This window comes from Empidonax traillii, unplaced genomic scaffold (assembly GCF_003031625.1).
Source record: "Empidonax traillii isolate 1590-97213 ecotype Southwest subspecies unplaced genomic scaffold, ASM303162v1 scaffold694:size336501, whole genome shotgun sequence".
Classification (NCBI taxonomy): Eukaryota; Metazoa; Chordata; class Aves; order Passeriformes; family Tyrannidae; genus Empidonax; species Empidonax traillii.
Genome location: NW_020955887.1, coordinates 194,004 through 213,800, shown reverse-complemented (window position 1 = coordinate 213,800; position 19,797 = coordinate 194,004). Strand labels below are relative to the sequence as shown.

The window sequence follows — 19,797 nt, the reverse complement described above, 5'->3', positions numbered from 1 at the left end:
GAGGGACATTTGCCTGTACAAGTGGGGTCCAGTGACAGATTGGGGTGATCCTGCCACTCTGCATAGCTGCTTTTGCGTGCCATGTCCACAGTGTCCCCAGCTGCTGCAGGAAACCAGGATCACAACCCCACCATGAGCCCCTTGGGGCAGGGAAGGGCATTTTGTCCAGCAGCTCCGGAGGGGATTGTGCCCAGGGCCTTCGTTCTTTGATACCAAGTACAAGGGATGCCAGGGGCCATGTCCTCCTGCTTGGCAATGCCTCAATGGCCTTTGCACAGACCTCAGACCCCCCCAGAGTCTCCAGATGTTGCAGGGTGGCCTCTGTGGCTGAATGGATCTTGCAGCAGCCCCAGATATGTTGGGGACAGGGGTCCCAGGCATGGGTTCTTCTGTTAGCAATACCACCCTGTGTTCAGCCCTTATCCTACCATTCCCCTCAGTGTCTCCTCCAGCCCCCCCTTGTGTTTGTACCAGCCCTACCATCCTGTTGCAACCCTCCTCCTTTCCAATAAAGCCCCCTGACCTGGCACCAAGGGCTAAAATACCATCTTTATTTTCTATCTGAATCAAATCTGGTTGTTCGAGCAGTCACCAGCATTCCATCCCAGGCATGCAGAGCCTGAGCCTTTCAAGTCTCCCAGCCAGGCCAGCAGGTCCCTCCAGGTACAAAGGGTGTATTTAAAAAGCAATAAAACCCCACCTCCGTCATAGTTCCCACAAGGGTCAGTGAAACAAATCTACCCCCAAAATCTTAATTTCTCTCTGAGGCAGATGTCAAACCTGCACTACTGCATTGGCTGCGTTGCTGCCAGAAGCCAGCTAAAAAAAGGATCAAAAAGGGACACAGTAGGGCTGGGGTGCGGGGAACGTGGGACCCACAGTCTTGGTTCAACCGTCACTGGGACATTCCTGCAGCATCCGCAGCACCATCCGCATCTGCTCCTCAGTGCTGTGCAGCATCTTCACCTCCATGGTGTGAAACAGGTGGAGACCAGTGGCAAGAAGGAGAATGCCAATGGCAAGGAAGGCCAGCAGGCAGAAGGAAAGCTTGGGGAAGGGTTGCCCGGCGTCCAGCCCTGCCAGCGCACCCAGTGCAGCCATGGCTTGCAGCAGCAGCAGCAGCAGGGCCAGCAAGGCCATCCTGCCCGAGGAGTAGCGCTGCTGCTGCGCTGCCCGCAGCCCCACGCCCACCTCTGTCCGTGCCTCTGTCACCACATCTGCTAGCATTGGCTCTGTGGACACAAGGGGCCTCAGCAGGGTGGAGCCCTCCTATACCACTCCTATACCCCCGCTTTTTCCCATCCCCACATGCTGCCCTATTCCATGCACCCCTCCAAGAGCACCACCCCAAAGGATGTCCTATGCAAGGGAAAACATCCCAAAAAAACTCCATCCAACTCCGTCAATGCATCCACCAGCCCTCCCAGCACGTGGTGGACACTGGCAGCAGCCCCTCAACTTACCAGCAGTGGTGAGGGTGGCATCCGCAGCCTGTCCCTGCCTCTGGATGTGCAGTGTTGCCATCACAGCTTCATGGTCTGAGAAGGGGACGTCCATGCCTGGGGCTGCCCCTGTGGTGGTTTTCAACTCTTCACACTTTACCATGAAGCTGGAGATGGCCTGCATGAGGGTGCAAGGGGGTCACACCAGTGCCTCAGCCTCAACACTCACAGCTGGTGGCCAAGGGTACCCCGTTACCTTGTAGAGGATGTAATCGATGCGGATACCCAGCGGGAAGGGCAGCAGCTCTGATTTGTCAGTGAAGCAGTTGTTGGGGACAAGGGTACAACCATCCTCACAGCCCTGACACAAGCACTTTGGTTGGTCAGGGCCTCTTGGTTTGCCCTGGGACCTCACTCAGCTCCTATCGCTCACCTCAAAGTGCGTGGCCTCAGCAAAGGCATCCCGCAGCCCTGTCCAGCCACGCAGCAGCCGGATGCCCACATCTTCGGGGTGCATGTTCAGGTCCCCTCCCAGCAACACCACATCAGCCGCCTTGCAGGTGTGTCTGTGGGGGCAAGGATGGCTAACCTCCCATCCCTGCCCTGCCCTGCACCGGACTGCAGGGACTGGGACCCACCCAGTGCTTCTCAGCCTTACTCCTGACTGGGAGTGGTGCAGCTGGGAGCTCTATGCAGTGCAAGACCCAGGGGCAGGGGTGACTGCACATATCTTGGGGACCTGCAGTGGGGGACACTGTGGGGCACCCCTTGGCTGCTCACCGGATGAACTGTGCCAGCTCCCAGGCCTGCACCAGGCGGTGGGGCAGGTAGGCGTCCTTCTCCCGGCAGTACTCGGCGTGCAGCTGGTGAGAGCAGGGGAGCAAAGAGGCTGACTACCGTGTCAACATCTGCCTTGCTCCCAGGCTCCCTGCAAACCTACCTAACCTCTCTAGATGGACCCTTAGGGTCTGGCTAACACATCTGCCTTTATCTCATCTCCCTAGGGACAGCCTGGGATGCTCACCCACTGCACAGCCAGCCTGTGTGTCCCTGCCCCTCGTTCCTGAGCAATATTTTATTAAATCAGTGCATAGTCCAGGACAGAAGGTGAAGAGCAGTGGTTAAAGCAAGCAGACAGCGAAGGAGTGGCACAGCCATTCATCCCCTTCCTCCCCATCATCCCCCTCAATGCTGGGTCCTTCCCTGGGATGCTCACATGGGTGACATAGATGTTGAAGATGATCCCTGAGATTTTAACGATGACGAGGCCGACAGACTTGCCACAAAACCAGTCCCCGTGCTGGAGCTGCCAGAGGGGAAGAAGAGCAGGCTGGGGCCACTGAGGTTCCGTGGGGATGGACACAATGGTGCCATATGCCTCCTGCCCCACTTACCATGTAGGGGTACCCATTCAGTGAGTACTGGTAGAGAAGTGTGTCCAGAATGGGAAACCTGGAGAAAACGCAGAGGCCGCTGCCGATCACCCCACTGCAGGAGGGGAAAAGCACAGTGAGGAAGTGTGATCCGCAAAACCTCTGCCTCTCTCCAGCCCCAAGCCAGGAGGGCTCCACGGATGCCTGGGTCCTAGTGTGCTCCCGTGAGCATCCCACTCTCCAGGCATGGTGTCTCCCATAGCAACAGAGGTGACCTACAGCACCTGCACCAGTCTCTACGTGTGTCAAACACAGGGCATGGCACAGCCCTGCCCACTTTCCCACAGACAGCCCTGGGGGGCTGGCCTTGTCCTTCTCACCTGCGGAAGTAATGAGAGAAGGGGTAACAGCCTCCTAGTTTCACATTCAAGTCACTGTAGTCCCGCTCACTCCACACCTGAAGAAGAGTGGGATGGGCTGAGAACAGTCACACTCACTTCTCACCAGGAATGGACACTCGGCTCACAAACTGTCCTCACCTCCTGGAGAAGCACCAGATCAAAGTCCTCCTGGCGCAGCATGTCCCCAATGAGCTGGATGCGTTCCTGCCGCCGCTTGCTCAGGTAGCGAATGGCCCTGCCAGAGAGGGGTGACAGTCACAACCTGATGGGGACAGGGTGATGGGGGTTGTCAGGGCACACTGTGACCCCAAAGGGGGGAGAGAGGGCTCCAGTACCAGTGTAAGCAGGATGCAGATGGGAAAGGGCTATGAGAGGCCATTTGGACAAGAGAGATAATGCAGGGAGGCTGTTTGAGGCCAGCTTCTCCTATCTGCAGAACTGAGGCAGCTCATCCTTGCTTGGGGTGCAAATGGGGGGTTAATAGGCACAGAGGGGACTGGTGGCACTACCCAGCCGAGTACCTCATGACCCTCTGGGGCTAGGAGAGTGGTGTGACTCCAAAATGAAGGGGACACAAAGATAACCCCAAAGTGGGACCCCTCTCCCAGTGTGGTGTCTTCGTCCCCACCCACGCAGCCCGGCACAGCCCCGGTGAACACTGGACTCACCAGCAGTTGAGGTCAAAGATACGAAGGCGCAGGGCAGGATCACCCTCCATCACTTGCTGGATTTTGCAGGGGCCGGATGGCAACGCTGGGCAGGGGGAAATCCTGCAGGGTGCAGGTTGGGAGAACAGCCCCGGGGAGCCGGCGGAGGGTGCAGGACAGAGCCAGGGATCCGGGCTGGTGTGGCAAAAGGGCTGAGCCAAGGCAAAGGCCAGGAAGGAGGAGTGCTCAGGGTGCTCCAGCCAACCCTGGGCCTGTTCCCTCCCGTCCTGTGCACAAGGCCCATCCCGAACCCCAACTTGCCCCCAGAAAGGGATCCATGTACCCTGACCACCATGTGACCCTCCATCCAGTGAATTTGGACACTGGTGGGCCAGGGACAGGGTACAGGGCTCAACTCCTCTGTCTGTCGGTGAGTTGTGTTCCAGGATGGACTTTCACCCTGGTTTCAAAACGGAACTGCGAAGCACCAGCATGGGACAACCCCATACACCTCCCCACTCGGGAAACCCATGCATCCTTTTGGAGACTCCAAACCCCGGAGAAGCCAGCAGCTCCCTAAGCAGCTCCAGCGCTCCCCCAGCCCCCGCTTCTCTCACGCCTGACCCCGTGAGATTATCCAGTTTCCGGTTTAGAAGCGAAAAAGAGAAACCGTGGGGCTCCAGGATGCCGGGTGCAGGCGGCCGAGTGCGGGAGCCGAGCTCTGCATGCTCCGGCGGCATTACCGAGCTGCTCATCCCGTTTCTGCGCAGTGCTAATACCGGCGTCTCCTACCAAGGCTGAGCCCTCCGAGGCGCTCTCCGCTCCCAGCTTCCCGAGAGACGGGCGACAGCAGCGGGACGCGGAGCGGGACAGGGAAGCGGCAACAGGCGGAGCGGCGCAACAGGAGGAGCGGGACAACTGGAGGAGCGGAGCTACGGGAGGAGCGGGGCAACAGGCGGAGCGGAGCAACAAGCGGAACGCGGCAACCAACCTAGCGGGGACGGGAGCGGAATAACAGGAGGAACGGGGCGCGGAGCGACAGGCGGAGCCGAGAGCAGACCTGGAGCGGGCCGGCAGCGGCGCGGGACTGGAGGGACTACGCGTCCCGGCAGGCAACGGAGCGGAGCGGAAGGGGAAGGGCCGGGGGCCGGTGCGAGTGAATGGGACTGGGTCGGGGTCTGGTGCCGCGTCGGTCAATGGGCCGGGGCTGACGTGCGGTGGGTGTAACGGGGGGCGCTGGGGGATGCACGACGAGCACTGGGGTACGGGTGTCTCGCAGAACGGGGAAAAGCAGCTGGTGTTAAAATACTTCATCTCTGTCCCCTGTGTGTGGAACGGGGTGTGTGTACCGAACAGCCGAGGCACTACGAGCAGGGCTTCGAGGGGTGTTGCTGACTGGTGGGACAGACCAGCCTTCTGCCGCTGCCGTGGGCGAGAGTGCGACCTCTAAAACGTGTCGCTGAATCCAGCGATGCTGCCGGGAATTGCAGGGAAGCGCCTGCCGTGGGGTTGGCCGACCTTTTCCAAGCAAACACTGCACCAGTGATTCAAATCAGAGCAAAATACAGCTGCATGTGGTATCCTGGTGCCGAGAGAGGGGGTCCCGGGAGAAACGTTACCCAGCCATGGGGTTTCATGGGACATAGAAGCTTTCATAGTCCTGGTTGTTGAAGAAAACCCCAAGAAATAAAATACTAACTTCAGAAGCACTTGAGCCAACCCATGAACAAATAATTTTATTTTTTTTTTTTAGCAGACTGTAATTTTTTGGAGCTCCACAGTCTCCTCTCTTTGAAGTTGGACAGATACAGTAAACACAACAAATATATGATACAACCCATCACAGCTGGATTAAAAAAAAATACACAAAAAATATAATACATAAAAAATTGGATTTTTAACATTGTGGACTGACACAGCTCTAAAAATGGTGATTGTAACCCTGGTAAGCTTTACAAAGTCTTTAAAAAAATAAAACAGTACTTCATGTGAAATTCATAAATACACTGGAGGAGAACAGAGGGGCTGGGGAGTGGGGAAGTTGAGAAAGTGTCTCTGGGATCCTGGCTAAACCCCGGCCAGGGCTGCTGGGGGCACCAGTCAGCATGCGCCTGGGGTGTGGGTGCACGCCCTGGGGCTCAGTGCAGGTGGGATGGAGGGACACAGGGATAGAGGAAGGGGTGGAGGCACAAACCAGTCCAGTTAATGAAGAGCTTCGTCCCTGGTTGGGGCTGGGAGTGGGGCACACCTGTGTTTTATGGTGGGCGAGTTTTGCGTTTTCATTCCCAGAGTTTTAAATCAGTGAGTGAAAGGAGAGAAAAAAAAAAAAAAGAACAAAACAACAAACATGCTACATATGAGACCTCAGCCAGGCAGCCCTGGTACAGCACTGGGATAGGATGCCAGTGCCTTGCCTTGGATTTTTCCCTCTCTCTTTCCACCCTGCTTGATCTGCCCCATTCACTGCAGCTGCCTGTCTAGTCCCACCACTGAGCCCTCAGCTGGGCGTGGGGCCAGGATAGCTCTGCCCTGTCCCATAGGGATGGGTGTCTTCTCCCAGCAGCAAGAGGTCAAAGTCCCTATGCCTCACCAGACATGGCATCAGAGTGGCAGCCAAGGCACTTTCCTGGGCTCTGAGGCTGTTCCTGCTCCTTTGCACATGGCAGCATTGAGCCTAAACCTGCCCTGTCTTCCCATCCTGGGCTTCAGCCCCACTCAAACCACTCCCGCTCCCCTGCAGCACCGGTCTCTACATTTCCTGCCACCCTCCCTCCCTTGCCAACACGAAAAACCCATCCAGACCTGGCCACCTCGGGCTCCTGTCCCCCCGCCAACCTCCTGCCACCTTGCTCCATGCCACCTTGTCTGTCTGTGCCCCTTCTGCACCTCGGGGATGCTCTTCCCAGCCTCTGTTCTTGCAGTCGCAGCCTCAGGACTGGGCACGCTGCCTTGGCTTACTTTGGGCTGTAGCCACAAAAATACCTCCAAGCAGACCCAGTCCCTTATCCTGGCATCCCTCCTGTTCTCTGTCCCCCCTCTGTCCTAAACCCTGTCCACTGACAGCCCGGCTCTGCGTTACTCAATATGCTTTTCCTTGCACGAGCCACCTCTCTGGCCACTTCCCACAGGATGCAGGCAAGTGGACAGAGCAATCCACAACAGTCAACACAGAAAAAAGGCAAAAAAGCTGAAGAAAAAAGAACCGAAACAAGGAAAATGTATATATGTAAAGTAAATCAGGCAAATCTGCCCTCACTGCTCTCTACTCATGATTCCTCAGCAAGTGACCACAGCAGAGACATTAAGCCTGGGCCACCCCCAAGTGCTATCCTTGAAAGTGCACACAGAGCTCAGGGGATCCCACACAAAAACCAGCCAGAGATGAAAACATCCTGAGCCTTCCCTACACAAGCCACTCCCCGCGCCTGGAAGTTCCGCTGTTGCCTCCAACCCAGCAAACTCTGCTGTCACCTCTGCTGGTCACCAGCATGGCATGGGGCAGAGTCCCAGGCACTGCAGAGTTACATCATCATGATTACAAGCACGGTGTCTTTTTAAAAAGTATTAAAAGGCCCTTTAACTTAAAAAAAGGGGAAAAAAAAGAGCCATAAAAAAACATGGTTTGCATTGTCGATGCCCTCATGCCTTCACTGCCACGGGATGCCCATGCCCCAACTGCGCACAGAGAAGCCTCCTGGCTGCCAGTCTCACGGAGGCAGCAATGTCCCCCTCCTCCACTCTGCCCTGCCCTGCTCCTGCCTTGCACATCCATCCCCAGGTCCCCCCTGCCACCTTGGCTCTGCCAAGCCATGCCAATGACGCTGCTGCTGCCATGCCAATCAGTTTTGGACCAGACCTGGTGCAATGCCCCCTCCTCCAGCCCATCTGTGCTCACTTCCTCTCCACTTCTCCACCAGGACTTCTTCTGAGTGAGGGCAGAGGTTGAAAGGAAGGGTCGTTCTCTGCTCCGACATCCCGCTGGTGATGGCACGGTGGGATCCTGGCCTTTATCAGCAACACCAAGGACTGGTCTCTCCCCATCCAGCACCGGATGTAGGTTTTCTTTCTGCCTATGTTTTTTTTCCCATTCTTCATTTTTTTTGTTTTTGGTGGTTTTTTTTGGGTTTTTTTTTTCCATTTATTAAAAAAAAAAAAAGAAACTGTTCCTAAGTAGAAAACATCTGCAATCACAAGTCAGTCTTTTTTGGCTATTGTTGTTCTTCCTCCTTCTCTCTTCAAACGACTTCTCACAAGGCAACAGGCACAGGCGGCTACTCTGCATGGCCCCCTCCCTCCCCTGCATGCCCCTTGTGCCCCTGCCTGTCCCCGAGTGCCCCTAGTCCTTGACTAACTTGTACACATGGTGCTGGGCGCCGTGCTCGCTGGTGGAGACCTCGAAAACAAAGGCAATGCAGAGCAAGGTTTCCTGGGTATCCCTGTTCGTAACAACCTGTAGCAGAGCAGAGCATGTTAGGGGAGTGCTGTGGGCAGATGCAGTTATTCAGGGGGTTGCGTGGGCTCATGTGCATGGGCACAGCCACTTTGCACCATGAAAAATTTTGTTACTCCTTATTTGTCGGGTTGCGCGGGCACTGGCAAAGTCAATTTAATTGCACCGTCAATATTTACTGCACAATTTTGGGGACTGGGGAGGGCACAGGCTCAGAACAGCCTGAATTGCACCACCAAAAATTTGCTACCTGTTGTTTGGGGGAGGGTTGCATGGGCTCAGGCACAGCCACTGCATTTGCACCACCAAAAATTGCTACCCATTACTTGGGGAAGGCAAACTGGCTCAGGCACAGCCTATTTAGTTGCACCATGAAAAATTTGCTCCCCATTATCTGGGAGACTTGTCCAGGCTCAGGCATAGCCACTTCGTTTGCACCATCAAGATCTGCTCCCTGGAATTCAGGGGCTGTGTGAGCTAAGGCACAGCCAGGAGTATCTGAGCTGCGGGAGCACATGCCAGCAGGGTCGGCAGGGCCAATGTGAGTGCAGGCTCCACACTTGCTGTGGGAAACATTCCCTGGAAAAGGAGTGGAGGTACCTGCAGGATGGTGAAATTCTCCAGGACACTGTTCATCATGTACTTCTCTGGGAGGTGCTTGAGTTTGTGGATGAAGTTGATCATATATTCGCACATGGGAGACCGGTGGATGCGGTAGACGAACCGTCCGTTCTCCAGACGTGCATACTCCGTCTGTAGGAGACAGCCAGGGAGAGCAGCTGTCACGTGGGACGTAGGCACGAGCAGGTGGTGGCCAGATGGGACACTGTGATGTCCTCTCCGCTCCACCCATGGCCAGGTATGAAGCCACATGCCCTACACCAAGCTCTGGGGCTTTCTCCATCCCAGGACCCACTGTGGACCAATTCCTACCCCTTCCTGATGCAGCAGGGCATGGAACTCACCTCCACTTTCTCCACAACCTGCTTCCCAAAGGAGCACACCTTGGTGGATACTGTGATGGTCATGTTCTCTGCACTGCTGTATTGGCTGCTGACACCATAGAAGGTCCCCGGCCCATCCTGGATTGTGCTGTTCAGATCAGCCTGGAGAGATGAGGGGAGAGAGGGTCCCATTAGGCACCACCACACCCAGCTCTCGATGGGGACAGAAGACACCAGCTTTCATGCTGGCAGGGGGCCCAACCTGCAACAAGCCCGTGGCTCAAGAATGACCCTTCCCATCTTAATCCTCCCAGCATCATACCCAAAACTTGACGAGAAAGAAGGAGTTCTGGGGCCCACGCTCATAGAGTTCCTTAAGGCCACCTTTCTTCTCAGGGAACTTGTCATAGATCTGGCGGATGTCCACAGCCTCCAGCAGTGGGTCGCTGTATGAGGGGTTCGTCTGGCCAATGTGCACAAAGAGGTGTTTGCTGTACTGTAGGGACCGGGGACATTAGAACGAGAGATCAGGTGAAAGCGAGATGCCACCAAGCACAGGCGTATGTGCCATCCCCCACAGGTGGTGGGGATATGGAGGGGATATGTTACCGTTTCAGCATCCCGCGGCACCTCCATGAAGGCGGAGTACTCCAGGAGCCGGAGCTTGGTGGAGGCGATGGTGCGGTCCTGCCAGACAGGCACGGCCGAGGCAGCTGGTGGGAGTGGAGCCAAGGGCTCATAACCTGGGGCAGGGGGAATGACATGGGGATGGGGGACAGCTCTGAACTGGGGTGAGTGCCCCCTGAAATGCCATGGTGCTGCTGTCCTCACTGCATTCCCCACTCTCTCTTATCTCCCTGCATGAGGGTTTTCCCACAGGGTGGCTAAAACACAGGATGTGCCAGTCCTACTTCTGAGTGGAAAGGGACTGGAGGGCACCCGGCTGGGAGCAGCAGGATCCTGCTCACTGCAGGGCTTTTTGCCAGGTTTAAACTCGGGCTTTTCCCCCATCAGGCTGGGGAGGAGCATCAGATGGGTAGCACCATGGGTGGGTGGGGATGGGACAAATATGACCTGGCAGGGGCACAGGGTTCCCTGCAAGGGGGCAACGACATGACTTACTGGCTAGTGATGGAGGCATGGGTGGCTGGATGGGGTAAGCTGGTTGTGCAAACGGTTTAATGCTGGAAAGCAAAGAGCATCATCAGGTTATCAAGCCTGGGATGCCCCACTCCCTTGCCAAGGTGGGGCCCTGCCTGGCGCCAGGTAGTGGAGGGGTTTCATACTTACTCCTGAGAGGGTCCAGGCTGTCCTGGGATAGGCCCACTCCAAAACTGGGGAAGTAGCACAGGGAAAAGTCAGTGGCTTCTGACTTTCCGCCCCAGCCAAATTCCCTTCACCTCCTGCAAACAGCAGGGAGCCCCCATTTCCCCACCTGCACTGCCACCATGGCTGAGGATGGCTGTTGATCACCCCCCTGTCCTATGTGGCTCATGCACATGGATCCATGCCCCCCCTGCCCTGGGGTGTCCCTATATGGGGGAGCACGGGGTTGTGCTCACCCTGGGGGCAGCAGAGAAGACGGCCTGAGGAAGAGGAGGTGGGGGGCTGAGCTTGTTCTGCAGGACGCTGGCTGACACAATCTGCGCGGAGGACATGGAAGCCATGCTCTGCAGAGCTTTATCCTTTGAGACCTGGTCCTGGAGGCAAAAGGGAGGACAGGAGGGTAGTGGGGGTTACAGGGGCAGACTGAGCTCCCTCAATCCCATTGGGCCTGACAGGTTTAGCAAAGCTAGGAGCCAACCCTGCAGCCTGGCCAGGGGGTGAGGGCAGAGGGATCCCCCCCCCCTCTCTCAAATATACCCATCTTAATTAACATTTGAAACTTGAAAATGCTCCCTGGGCAAAAGCTAATGGGTCTGGAAGATGTGCATTCCCATCCCCCTCCCAACCCCTGTCACCCCCCTCCCTTGGGGTTGCCCCTCCATGAAAGAGGGCAAAAGGCAATGGGGAACAAAAGGCATTTCAGACTCAAGCTCAACTTACCAAATTCATGGCCTGTCCACAAAAGAAAGGAAAAAAAAGGTTAGAGCGTTGTGGGAGCCTATGGGTACTGTGTGCACCTCCCCATAAGTCAGGTATTCCCAACCCCAGCTCACCACAGCATCACACAGATCTGGGAAGTGAACCCCTCAACCTGGTTGGTCACCAGGGGATGCACACGGTGGCCATTTATGCCTGGGCTTAATCCCACCAGGAACAGGATGCCGAAGTCCCACACTATTTTATGGGGTCACTGAGGTGAGCCAGGCCTATGCCTTTCTTGGCTCTTTAATAACCTCTACCACCTCTTCAGGGGCCCTCAACGCTTGCCAGGGCACAGAGAAAAAGAGCTGCCAGCTCCTGCCCTGACTGGCAAAGGGCACCTGCACCTGCCGTGTGTGCATTTATATAGGAGACCAATTATTTTTCCTTTTCCCTTTTGCTCTCGAGGTCACAGCACTGCTGGGCAGGAACACAGGGTTCAAGGACTCCCAGGTATTGCCTTGGGCAAAGCTGCTCCTCCATTTGCATTGACAGGACATGTGCATGCTGGTCCCAGTGCACACCCTCTGTTTTTCTTCTGAACCTTCCTCAGGGATCAATGCTTCATTTATTTTCACCTGGGGTAGGGTGGGAGCACAGGCATGCAGCCACATGCCGGGAGTGTGAACACACACATGACTGCAGCTCAAAAATACAGACACTGCTCATGAAAGGGAGTTTCCACCCCACAGTGCTGGGTGAGGGCAGAGGGCTGCCTGCACTAATCTGGGAAAGGATGTTTTGTATCCCCAGAGTATCTCTGTCCCGGCTGTTCCCTGCCAGAATCCTGCAGGGAGCATGCCTGGGGACAGACAGCACAACCGTGGACATGGGTCTCCAACCCTGGACCCCAGAGGTCATTGCTGCCTCCAGCTCTCTCTTTGTCCTGCACTGTGCTGTGCAGCAAGGAAAGCTATTCATTCTGTTTTTTGGTTTTTTATGTTATTTTGTTGTGAAGGTTTCTACTGTTGCTGACCCTGCTGTCCCCCTCACCTCCCTGACTGCCCTTCTTGGGAGCTGGGTTTAAGACACAAGCGCAGAGCAGCCCCCCAGAATAGTTTCAGGTGCCATCTCCTGGCTTCTCCCAGAAGACCAAACCTTTCTGGGCTGTGGGAGCCCTCCTGCCACCTCAGTCATGGAGCACTGGGGTCCCTGCTGAAGGGCTTTGGAGGGCACAGCTTGGTAAGCTCCCAGGCAGCATGAGCTGGAGCTTGTTAAAGCTTTGAGGACAAAAATGCCAGCTCCAGCTCTGATGGTGGCCCTCGCTCTTAACTCTGTGGCCCCTGCTGCCAGCCTCAGTGCTGGAGATGGACACAGTACCCAGGGCAAGGCGGCAGATCACCCATGGAGATGCCCAAGGAGATGTTCCCTGGTTTGATGGTACAGGGATTAAGTCAGGCACATCCCAGGAGCCGGCTGTCCCCAGTGGGCAGTCATGCAGTGGGGACTGCTCTGCCCCCCACCTTGCACCATTTATGTGTCCAACCCGAACAGGGCGCGGTCCTTCGGTGATGCCCCCAGGCCTGTCTATGGCCCCCATCATCACCCTCCCCGCTGCCAGCACAAAGCTCGGAGGGAATGGTTATGGAAGGATTAGTTGGGCTCCAGTCAGGAGGAAAAAAGAAGGAAGGAAAGAAAAGCCAACCAGAGAAGAGAGAGAGGATGATCCAGTTTTTCCTCACTTGGCTCCCTTGGCTCCTAGAACCATGGACTGCCCTGACACCGCTGTGCCTCCCTTCCTGGCAGCATGGCCCCATCTGGACCTGCTGCCATGCACATCCCTGAGGTGCCCCTGGAATGTGCATCCCTGAGTACACCATACTCTCATCCTGGTGTCTCACAAGCCACTGGGTTGGAAGCCTGCAGGGAGCCCCATGACCCCCCTGCTTCTGCCCACATCCCACCGGCAGCTGTCCTGAGCAGGTTCAGGTCTCAGTTAGAGAGGGGTGTGGGCCTGTGCATACCTTGCTTAAACCTCACTTTGCTTCGTTGGCTGCTCTGGGGAGTCCTTCCCCTCCTGGGAGAACCCCTCATGGCCCAAAAGAGGAGGCAGCCCTCATACATCACTGGAGGAGGGTTTAAACCACGTTTCCTCATGGCAGAGTCCTTGCCTGGGTGAAAAGAGGGGATTTGGCACACAAATTCACCCTCCTGAAAGAAAGGGAAGGGCTTTTGTTGCCCCTCCTTGCACTTCTCTCTGGGCATCCCACAATGACACCTGTAAAGACCATCTGGTCCTAGAAGCCAAGTGAGCAGGAAGAAAAATAAAACATCAAAAAGGAAGGTAATACAGGGAAAGCAAGCAGCACACTGCAGAGCCGAGGGTGTTAGTCGTCAGCAGAGGGGGGCCAGCGAGGCGGGGGACGCGTACCTTCAGCTTGGACTGAATCTCACGAGATTTCCGTCGGGCAAGAACCTGCAAGTGGCTAGAGACCTGCAGAGAGAGAGCAGAAGGAGAGGGGGAACAGCAGAGCCGTCAACCAGAGGAAAGGAGGAGGAAGGAGAGGGGCTGCCCATGCTCACAGAGACACCGCTGCAGACACCTGGGCAAGGGCGTCAACGTACCTTGATGCCAACCTGGTACTCCCGCACCTTCTTCCGAGCTAGAACCTGTATGTGGCTGGACACCTAGTGCCCGCCATGCCATTCGGAAAGGAAAACACAGAGAATGTGAAGACGTGTTCCCCCTGCAGGGTGGGATGCTGTCCCCAGGGAAGGGAGTGTGGAGAAATGGGGGAGCACTTTTTGCTGCCAGGGTGATGCTTCTGGAGATGCTGAGGGTCCTGCATCTGCCACGAGCTGGAGGAAGGAAAATTGAGGGGGACACTGGTGCACTGGTTGATGCTTGTTTGTGCCCCCCTTGCTGGGGTGAAGCTCCTTGGAGTAAAGCTGCTGCAGTTGGCATCCGGCAACCCACCAGGCTTTGGGGCTGATTTTAGGAAGAACCTTCATGAACCTTCTCACACCAGTGCCAGTCTGTCCAAGAACAGACACAGGGCTGTCCAGGACACGAGCGCACAGAGGGATCAATGCCACGTCCACTCTCCCCTGTACTTTTCCTGAGTCTCTCCAGAGCATTGCACCTTTCCCCCATGGAGGGGGGGCTCAGTTATGTCTTTAAGCCAGAAATAAAGCGCTGCTTGGCACTGGTCTAAACACAGGGACAGTGGCCAGACTGTGGTCCCTCTCCCTCCAGCATAAGTCCTGGAGGAATGTCACCACCAGTGCCTTGGGACCAATGTTACTTTCTTGCTGGGACTCACGGCACAGGGCAGTCCCAGTCTAAGTGTCCCAAACCCATCCATCTCCCTATGGTGGGAGATGCTCCCCAGCATCCAAGGCCATTGGTTCTGCCAGTTCTGCCACAGGACAGGTGGCTTGGCTCCTGGCTAGGGAGGGGAGAGAAGAGCCACTGGACATGTGACAAACAGACATGTCCCACTGAGGGCTGCAGCAGCCTGGTCCTCAGACATGTTTGGTGAGGTGAGGGCTCCAGGGATGAGTGTGACCACTGTGTGCTCCCTGCCCTGTCAGCATCCCTGTTTGCCCCAGCATCCAAAAGTGCAGGGCAGCAATGTTGGGGAAAGGGTCCTGTGGTACCTCTGGCCCCACCAGGACCAGCACCACAGTCCTGCACAGCCAGTCTCCGGATCCCTGGCTGAGTTGGGGATGCCTTGGTCTCAGCCCGGGGGTGCCTTCGCTGTGGTGTTTGGCAGAAGTGGCAAAAAGCCTGGCAAGGGGTAGAGCTAGGAACAGTCTCCGTATCCAGGAGGAGCAGGAAAGACCCATGCCGACACACACAGACACACACACTACCTGGATAGAGATTATGACAGCTCCTGCCACCCATGGGGTGACCCCAGCCAGGCAGGGGACTGGGTGCTGCCTGCTCCTACAAGACCAATTTCAGGGCATGCTGGGAGAGAGCAAACCCGAGGGGGTTTGCGCTCACAGGCAAAGCTCCTCAGAGACGATGGGGGGCCTGCTGGCAGTAACGGTGGCTCCAGGAGGGGACACGGAGGATGCAGGAGGAAAACCTGCTCCCCCTCGGGCTTACCTGGCACCCCTCCTGTCCCACCCTGAGCCCACCCCAGAGAAACAGCAGAGCAACACCTCACCTGCTTCCTCGTCCGTGTCTTTCCCGTTCGCAGCTTGATGTACCGGGCGATCAGCTCGTTACGACCTGCCGGCACAGCCACGAGTCAGCCCCGGGAATCGAGGGCCGGGGGCATCAGCCCACCCGGCCAGGCGAGGGAGGCGCTTGCCAGGAGGTGGCGCTGCCGTGACAATGTCGGGGCTCGGGGCGGCCTCGGGGACACGGGGGCGGCCAGGACAGCGCTCCCACCGTGTGCCCCCCACCCCATCGGCTTTGCCAGCCCCACACACTGGGGCTTAGAGGGAGGTGACAGTCACCAGGGACTACAGCGGTGTCCCAACCACAGACCCCCCAAAAACCCATCCCAGCTGGAGCCCCCTCGGAGCCGATGAACCCACTCCCCGCAGCCCCGCCCGCAGGGGTCGCGAGCTGCTCCCCCAACACCCCGCTTCCCGTTTGCAAGCCGTGCTGGCCTTTCCACCAGTATTTCCTAACGTCCTGGTCTAATTCGAAGCAGAAGTTGCTTTTGTGCCACATTTCAGGGGCCAGCTGTGGCCAATCTACGTTCAAACGTCAGAGCAGCTGGGAGCTTTCTTCTCCCGGTCCCGGCCCCCCCGGCCCCCCCCCCCCCCCCCCCCCCCCCCCCCCCCCCCCCCCCCCCCCCCCCCCCCCCCCCCCCCCCCCCCCCCCCCCCGGCGCCCCCGCGCACGGGGGCGGCTAGGCACGCCAGATTTATTTTAATGGACCAGATGGTCGCGGTTGGAACTTGTCGAAATGCCCTTGGAGCGCGTTTCAGCTTTAAAAGAATAAAAAAATCCCTTAAAAAAAAAATACACTCCCCTCTCCTCTTCCACTCCAACTGGCCCCCTCCCAGCCCCACAGCAACTGGGCCCTCCTGGGAGGATGCACACATGACGACAGGCAGGGCCAGGTGCCACGCAGGGATGGCTGCACCCTGGGGTGCCCACACCAGGCAGGAGCTAGTGGGTGGACGGCAATGGGGGTACCCCTTGCACAGCCAGGGTGGCACCCTAGCACTGAGCACAGCTCCCATCCTTCCAGCATCCAGCCTGAGTCGGTGCTTGGCCTCATTAGCACCTAACAAGGGCCAGGTCCTCAAGGGTGCCCAGGTGAGGCGATGCCCACAGCAAGGTGCTGACAAGGCACTCTGGTGCTGAGCTCCAGCTTGGGGGTACACTTTCACTGAGCACCACAGCATCTCCCTTTGCATGCCTTGTTCCTGAGTCCCACCCTGTCCCTCCCATACCCTGCCTGTGGGAAAGAAATATGGGGAAAAATATGGGAAAGAAATGTAGGTGCCTTCAAGGACCCAGTGGGGCAGTGCCAGCCCAGCACCTAGTGCCCAGCAGCCAGGGCCAGCATCTCCTGCACCCATCCTGCCTCACAACATGCCCAGGCCACCCTAGGCTACACCCTTGCAGCCATCCCTGTATCCACGTGCCCTGTCCTCTTTCCTTGTGATTCATCCGGACCGTGCCATTCCCCCTGAGAGGGCATGTCCTCCTCCAAATTACCACATTCCCCAAATTCCTCTCCCCTGACACCACCACATGAACCAGTTGGACAGGCTGGGTTAAAAATAACCCATCAGGCAGCAGAGTGTAGCAAGGCCCAGTGTGCCCTGGGTCCTGGTCCCCTAGCTCCTTCCCACCTGCTTTGCCAATCCCGCATCAGTGGGGCAGGGGCTGGCATGGCCGTGGACCCCCAAAAAGAGGGGTGGTGGTAGAGAGCAGTGGCACTGGCACACCGTTATGTCGCACGCTGGCATCGCTTGTGCCTCCAGTGACCCTAAGGGTCCTGGTAAACTTGGTACGACCAGCCAGGGGTACTGTGAATCCCAGCGGGGTGGTGCTGGAGAAGGTGGGGAGAGATGAAAGGCGGCCAGAGGGGGCTGCTGCCTCTTTAAGCAGCTGCCAGATGTCTCCAAAAGGCTGGAAAAACCGGTTGGGGTGTGCTGTGCGGGGCCAGGCTCCCGGCGGCACTTCAGCTATTCCTGGAGAAATCCAAAAAATGCACCCGCTTGGGAAGCCCTGTGCTCCCACCCACCCCCCACCTGCCAGCCCTGGTGCTGAGTTGGGGGCCCTGGTAAGCAGGGTAGCACAGGGAGCTGGCATGGGGACAGAGACAATGGCACAGTGCTCTCCACAAAGCTGCGTCCCCTTTGCTCGTCTCCACTGGCAGTGGGTGAGCCATTGCCCTGACAGCAGCATCCTGATGTATTTGGAGGCTGGGGATAGAGATGCTGGCCCCAGTCCTGGGGTCACCACGGGGTGGTAATATCTCAGCCTACTGCTGACTTTGAGGTCACCAGCCCTGGGGGTGACAGCCTGGAAGGCAGAGGGGAAGAGGGACCAGCCCCTACCATGGAAGGGATAGAGACACCATTGCACCTTCCACTGCTCTTTGATGGCACCATGCACCCCCATGCCAGTGTTACCTCGTGCCTACATCATCCATCCTTATCCTGTGTTTTGGGAGACATTGGAAACTAGGCTGAGACACCCTCAAAATCATTGCCCCAGTGGGGCTGACTAACCCTGCTGCTGCCAACAGCGTCACCAAAAACTGAGCGGGGTGCATATGGCTGAGGGTGGGTGAGTGATCCTTGCCACAGGGTGCTCACCACCGGGTCCAGCTGGGGAAGGTTTGGGGAGTGATGCGGAGACACACAGGAGCAGGAGGGTTAGGGCTGCCTCTGCCCCTGCAGTCCTGCACCAGCTCCCTGTCCTCACCCCCTCCCTGCCTGATGGCTTCACCAAACCAGTCAGTCCGGCAGGGCCGAGAGAAGGAGGGAGCGGGAGGGAGAGCCAGTGCAGAGGGAGGGGACGCAGGTCACTGCCACCTCCCCAGTCCAGCTCTGAGGTGAACCCAGAGAAGCTGCTTTCGGGGCTGGGGCGTGCTGCTCAAGGGCAGTGACCCATTGTGGGTTTGGGGCAAAAGGTTTTACTTCAGCCCCAGCCACCCCATTCTGGAGAGAAGTTCAGTGCCCTGCCTGCTGCCTCCATCCTGCCCCTGTCACTCACCGTACATCTTGCCCTCATCTGAGAGGATGATTTTCCGCCGGCCACAGGGTGGGTAGATCGCCAGCGCCTCCTGGAAGCTCTGCTCAATGTCCGGACTCCACACACCCTCGGCATCATTGTCCAGACTCTTGTCCATGCCATCCTGGCCATCTTCCCGCCCCTCCCCGGGGCTGCCGCTGGCGTTCCAGCTGTTGGACGCTATGGTGCTGGCTGCTCTGGGCTCCGACCCTGAGCCCCCAGGGACACACGACAACCTGCTGGAACACAGGGGACACCTGTTAGACCCAGAGACCCTAGCTGGGGGCATGGGGCTGCAGTGACAGTGTGGTTCCAGGTCTGTTCCTGTCCCCACTCACACCCGGAGCAGCATCTAGATGTTGGCATCAGAGACAAACAGGTTTTCTTTGGGGGCAGAGCCATGCTTTCCCCCAAATCCGAGCCACAGGTGACCAGCCAGGATCCACACAAATAAAGTTTGGGAAGAAAACTGCCTGGTTACTGCATTATCCATACAAGGAACTTGGGCATAGGGTGCTCATGGGCAACACCTTGGGACAGGGCGGCAACAGCCCTCCAGCTTGTGAACCCTGACCCCACACCAATACCAACTGCCACACAGCAGCCTCCTTGAACAAAACTGGCCCCAAAAACAACTCCAACCCCCAAAATTCCCATTCCACCATGCCTGGCAAAGGCAGCGTTGGGATTTGAAGGGAGATGCTGGGTGGCTCCAAGCCAGACCCCACTAATAGGAACCAGGTGGCTAGAGCCGTCCGGCAGCCCTACCCCTGGCACTGGGAGAGGCCCCCCACTCTGAGGATGCTCTGCTGGGGCCCCAGCCCTCCCCAGCTGGTGGGTGATGCTGGAGAGCCTTCAACCCTCCTCCTCCTTCTCCTCTTCTCCGTTTGCCTGGCTCCCAGTGCAGTGTTTCAGTGTTTTGCAATAACATGTTTGGCGGCAGCTGGCGGCGGTGGGAGCAGAGTGGAGAGGTGTCTCCTGCGCCGCCGTGCTTCCCGGACGGGCTGGGAGTGTACAAAGGTCTCCGACACAGACATCTCCTTTTAAAGGAACTGCCGAGCCTGCTGGCTCAAGTACACTCTGAGGCCTTGCTTTTTTTTTTTTCCTTTTATAAAAAAAGAAACTAACCCCCCCCCCACCTCTCTCTCCCTCGTCGTGATGTGATGTCAGCTCCTCCGGTCCCGCTGCCCGTCCCTGCCCGCGTCCCCCCCGCTGCCGCTCCCCCTCTTGCCGAGCACTGTGGCCAAATAAGGAGAACTGGATTGTATGATCGAGCCAGCCAGCCAAGGGAGGGATG

The 19,797-nt window shown here is 57.3% G+C and overlaps 2 protein-coding genes across 6 annotated transcripts; both read right to left on the bottom strand.

The window, feature by feature from the left end:
* Window positions 1–398: 398 nt before the first annotated feature.
* On the bottom strand, window positions 399–5,008 carry SMPD2 (sphingomyelin phosphodiesterase 2). 2 transcript variants are annotated; one of them, XM_027899904.1, is made up of 11 exons: window positions 4,607–5,008; window positions 3,885–4,075; window positions 3,355–3,451; window positions 3,196–3,272; window positions 2,837–2,894; window positions 2,659–2,748; window positions 2,223–2,305; window positions 1,876–2,008; window positions 1,699–1,803; window positions 1,464–1,620; window positions 399–1,232 (listed from the first exon to the last, which is right to left on the bottom strand). In XM_027899904.1, the coding sequence occupies exons 1-11, from the start codon at window positions 4,616–4,618 to the stop codon at window positions 889–891; spliced, it is 1,347 nt and encodes a 448-aa protein (XP_027755705.1). In that variant the 5' UTR covers window positions 4,619–5,008; the 3' UTR covers window positions 399–888. The 2 variants fall into 2 exon arrangements, with proteins under 2 accessions (XP_027755705.1, XP_027755703.1); XM_027899902.1 differs by having other exon boundaries at window positions 2,837–2,930; window positions 4,607–4,990.
* A 2,970-nt stretch (window positions 5,009–7,978) lies between these two features.
* TEAD3 (TEA domain transcription factor 3) lies at window positions 7,979–18,724 on the bottom strand. 4 transcript variants are annotated; one of them, XM_027899908.1, is made up of 13 exons: window positions 18,483–18,618; window positions 15,461–15,525; window positions 13,908–13,970; window positions 13,714–13,776; window positions 11,304–11,315; window positions 10,820–10,957; window positions 10,548–10,591; window positions 10,380–10,441; window positions 9,867–10,000; window positions 9,580–9,753; window positions 9,279–9,419; window positions 8,914–9,066; window positions 7,979–8,313 (listed from the first exon to the last, which is right to left on the bottom strand). In XM_027899908.1, exons 1-13 carry the CDS (start codon window positions 18,616–18,618, stop codon window positions 8,200–8,202), a joined length of 1,299 nt encoding a protein of 432 aa, XP_027755709.1. In that variant the 3' UTR covers window positions 7,979–8,199. The 4 variants fall into 4 exon arrangements, with proteins under 4 accessions (XP_027755709.1, XP_027755712.1, XP_027755711.1 ...); XM_027899911.1 differs by lacking the exon at window positions 13,714–13,776 and having other exon boundaries at window positions 8,149–8,313; window positions 18,483–18,724; XM_027899910.1 differs by lacking the exon at window positions 13,908–13,970 and having other exon boundaries at window positions 8,149–8,313; window positions 18,483–18,724.
* Window positions 18,725–19,797: the final 1,073 nt, after the last annotated feature.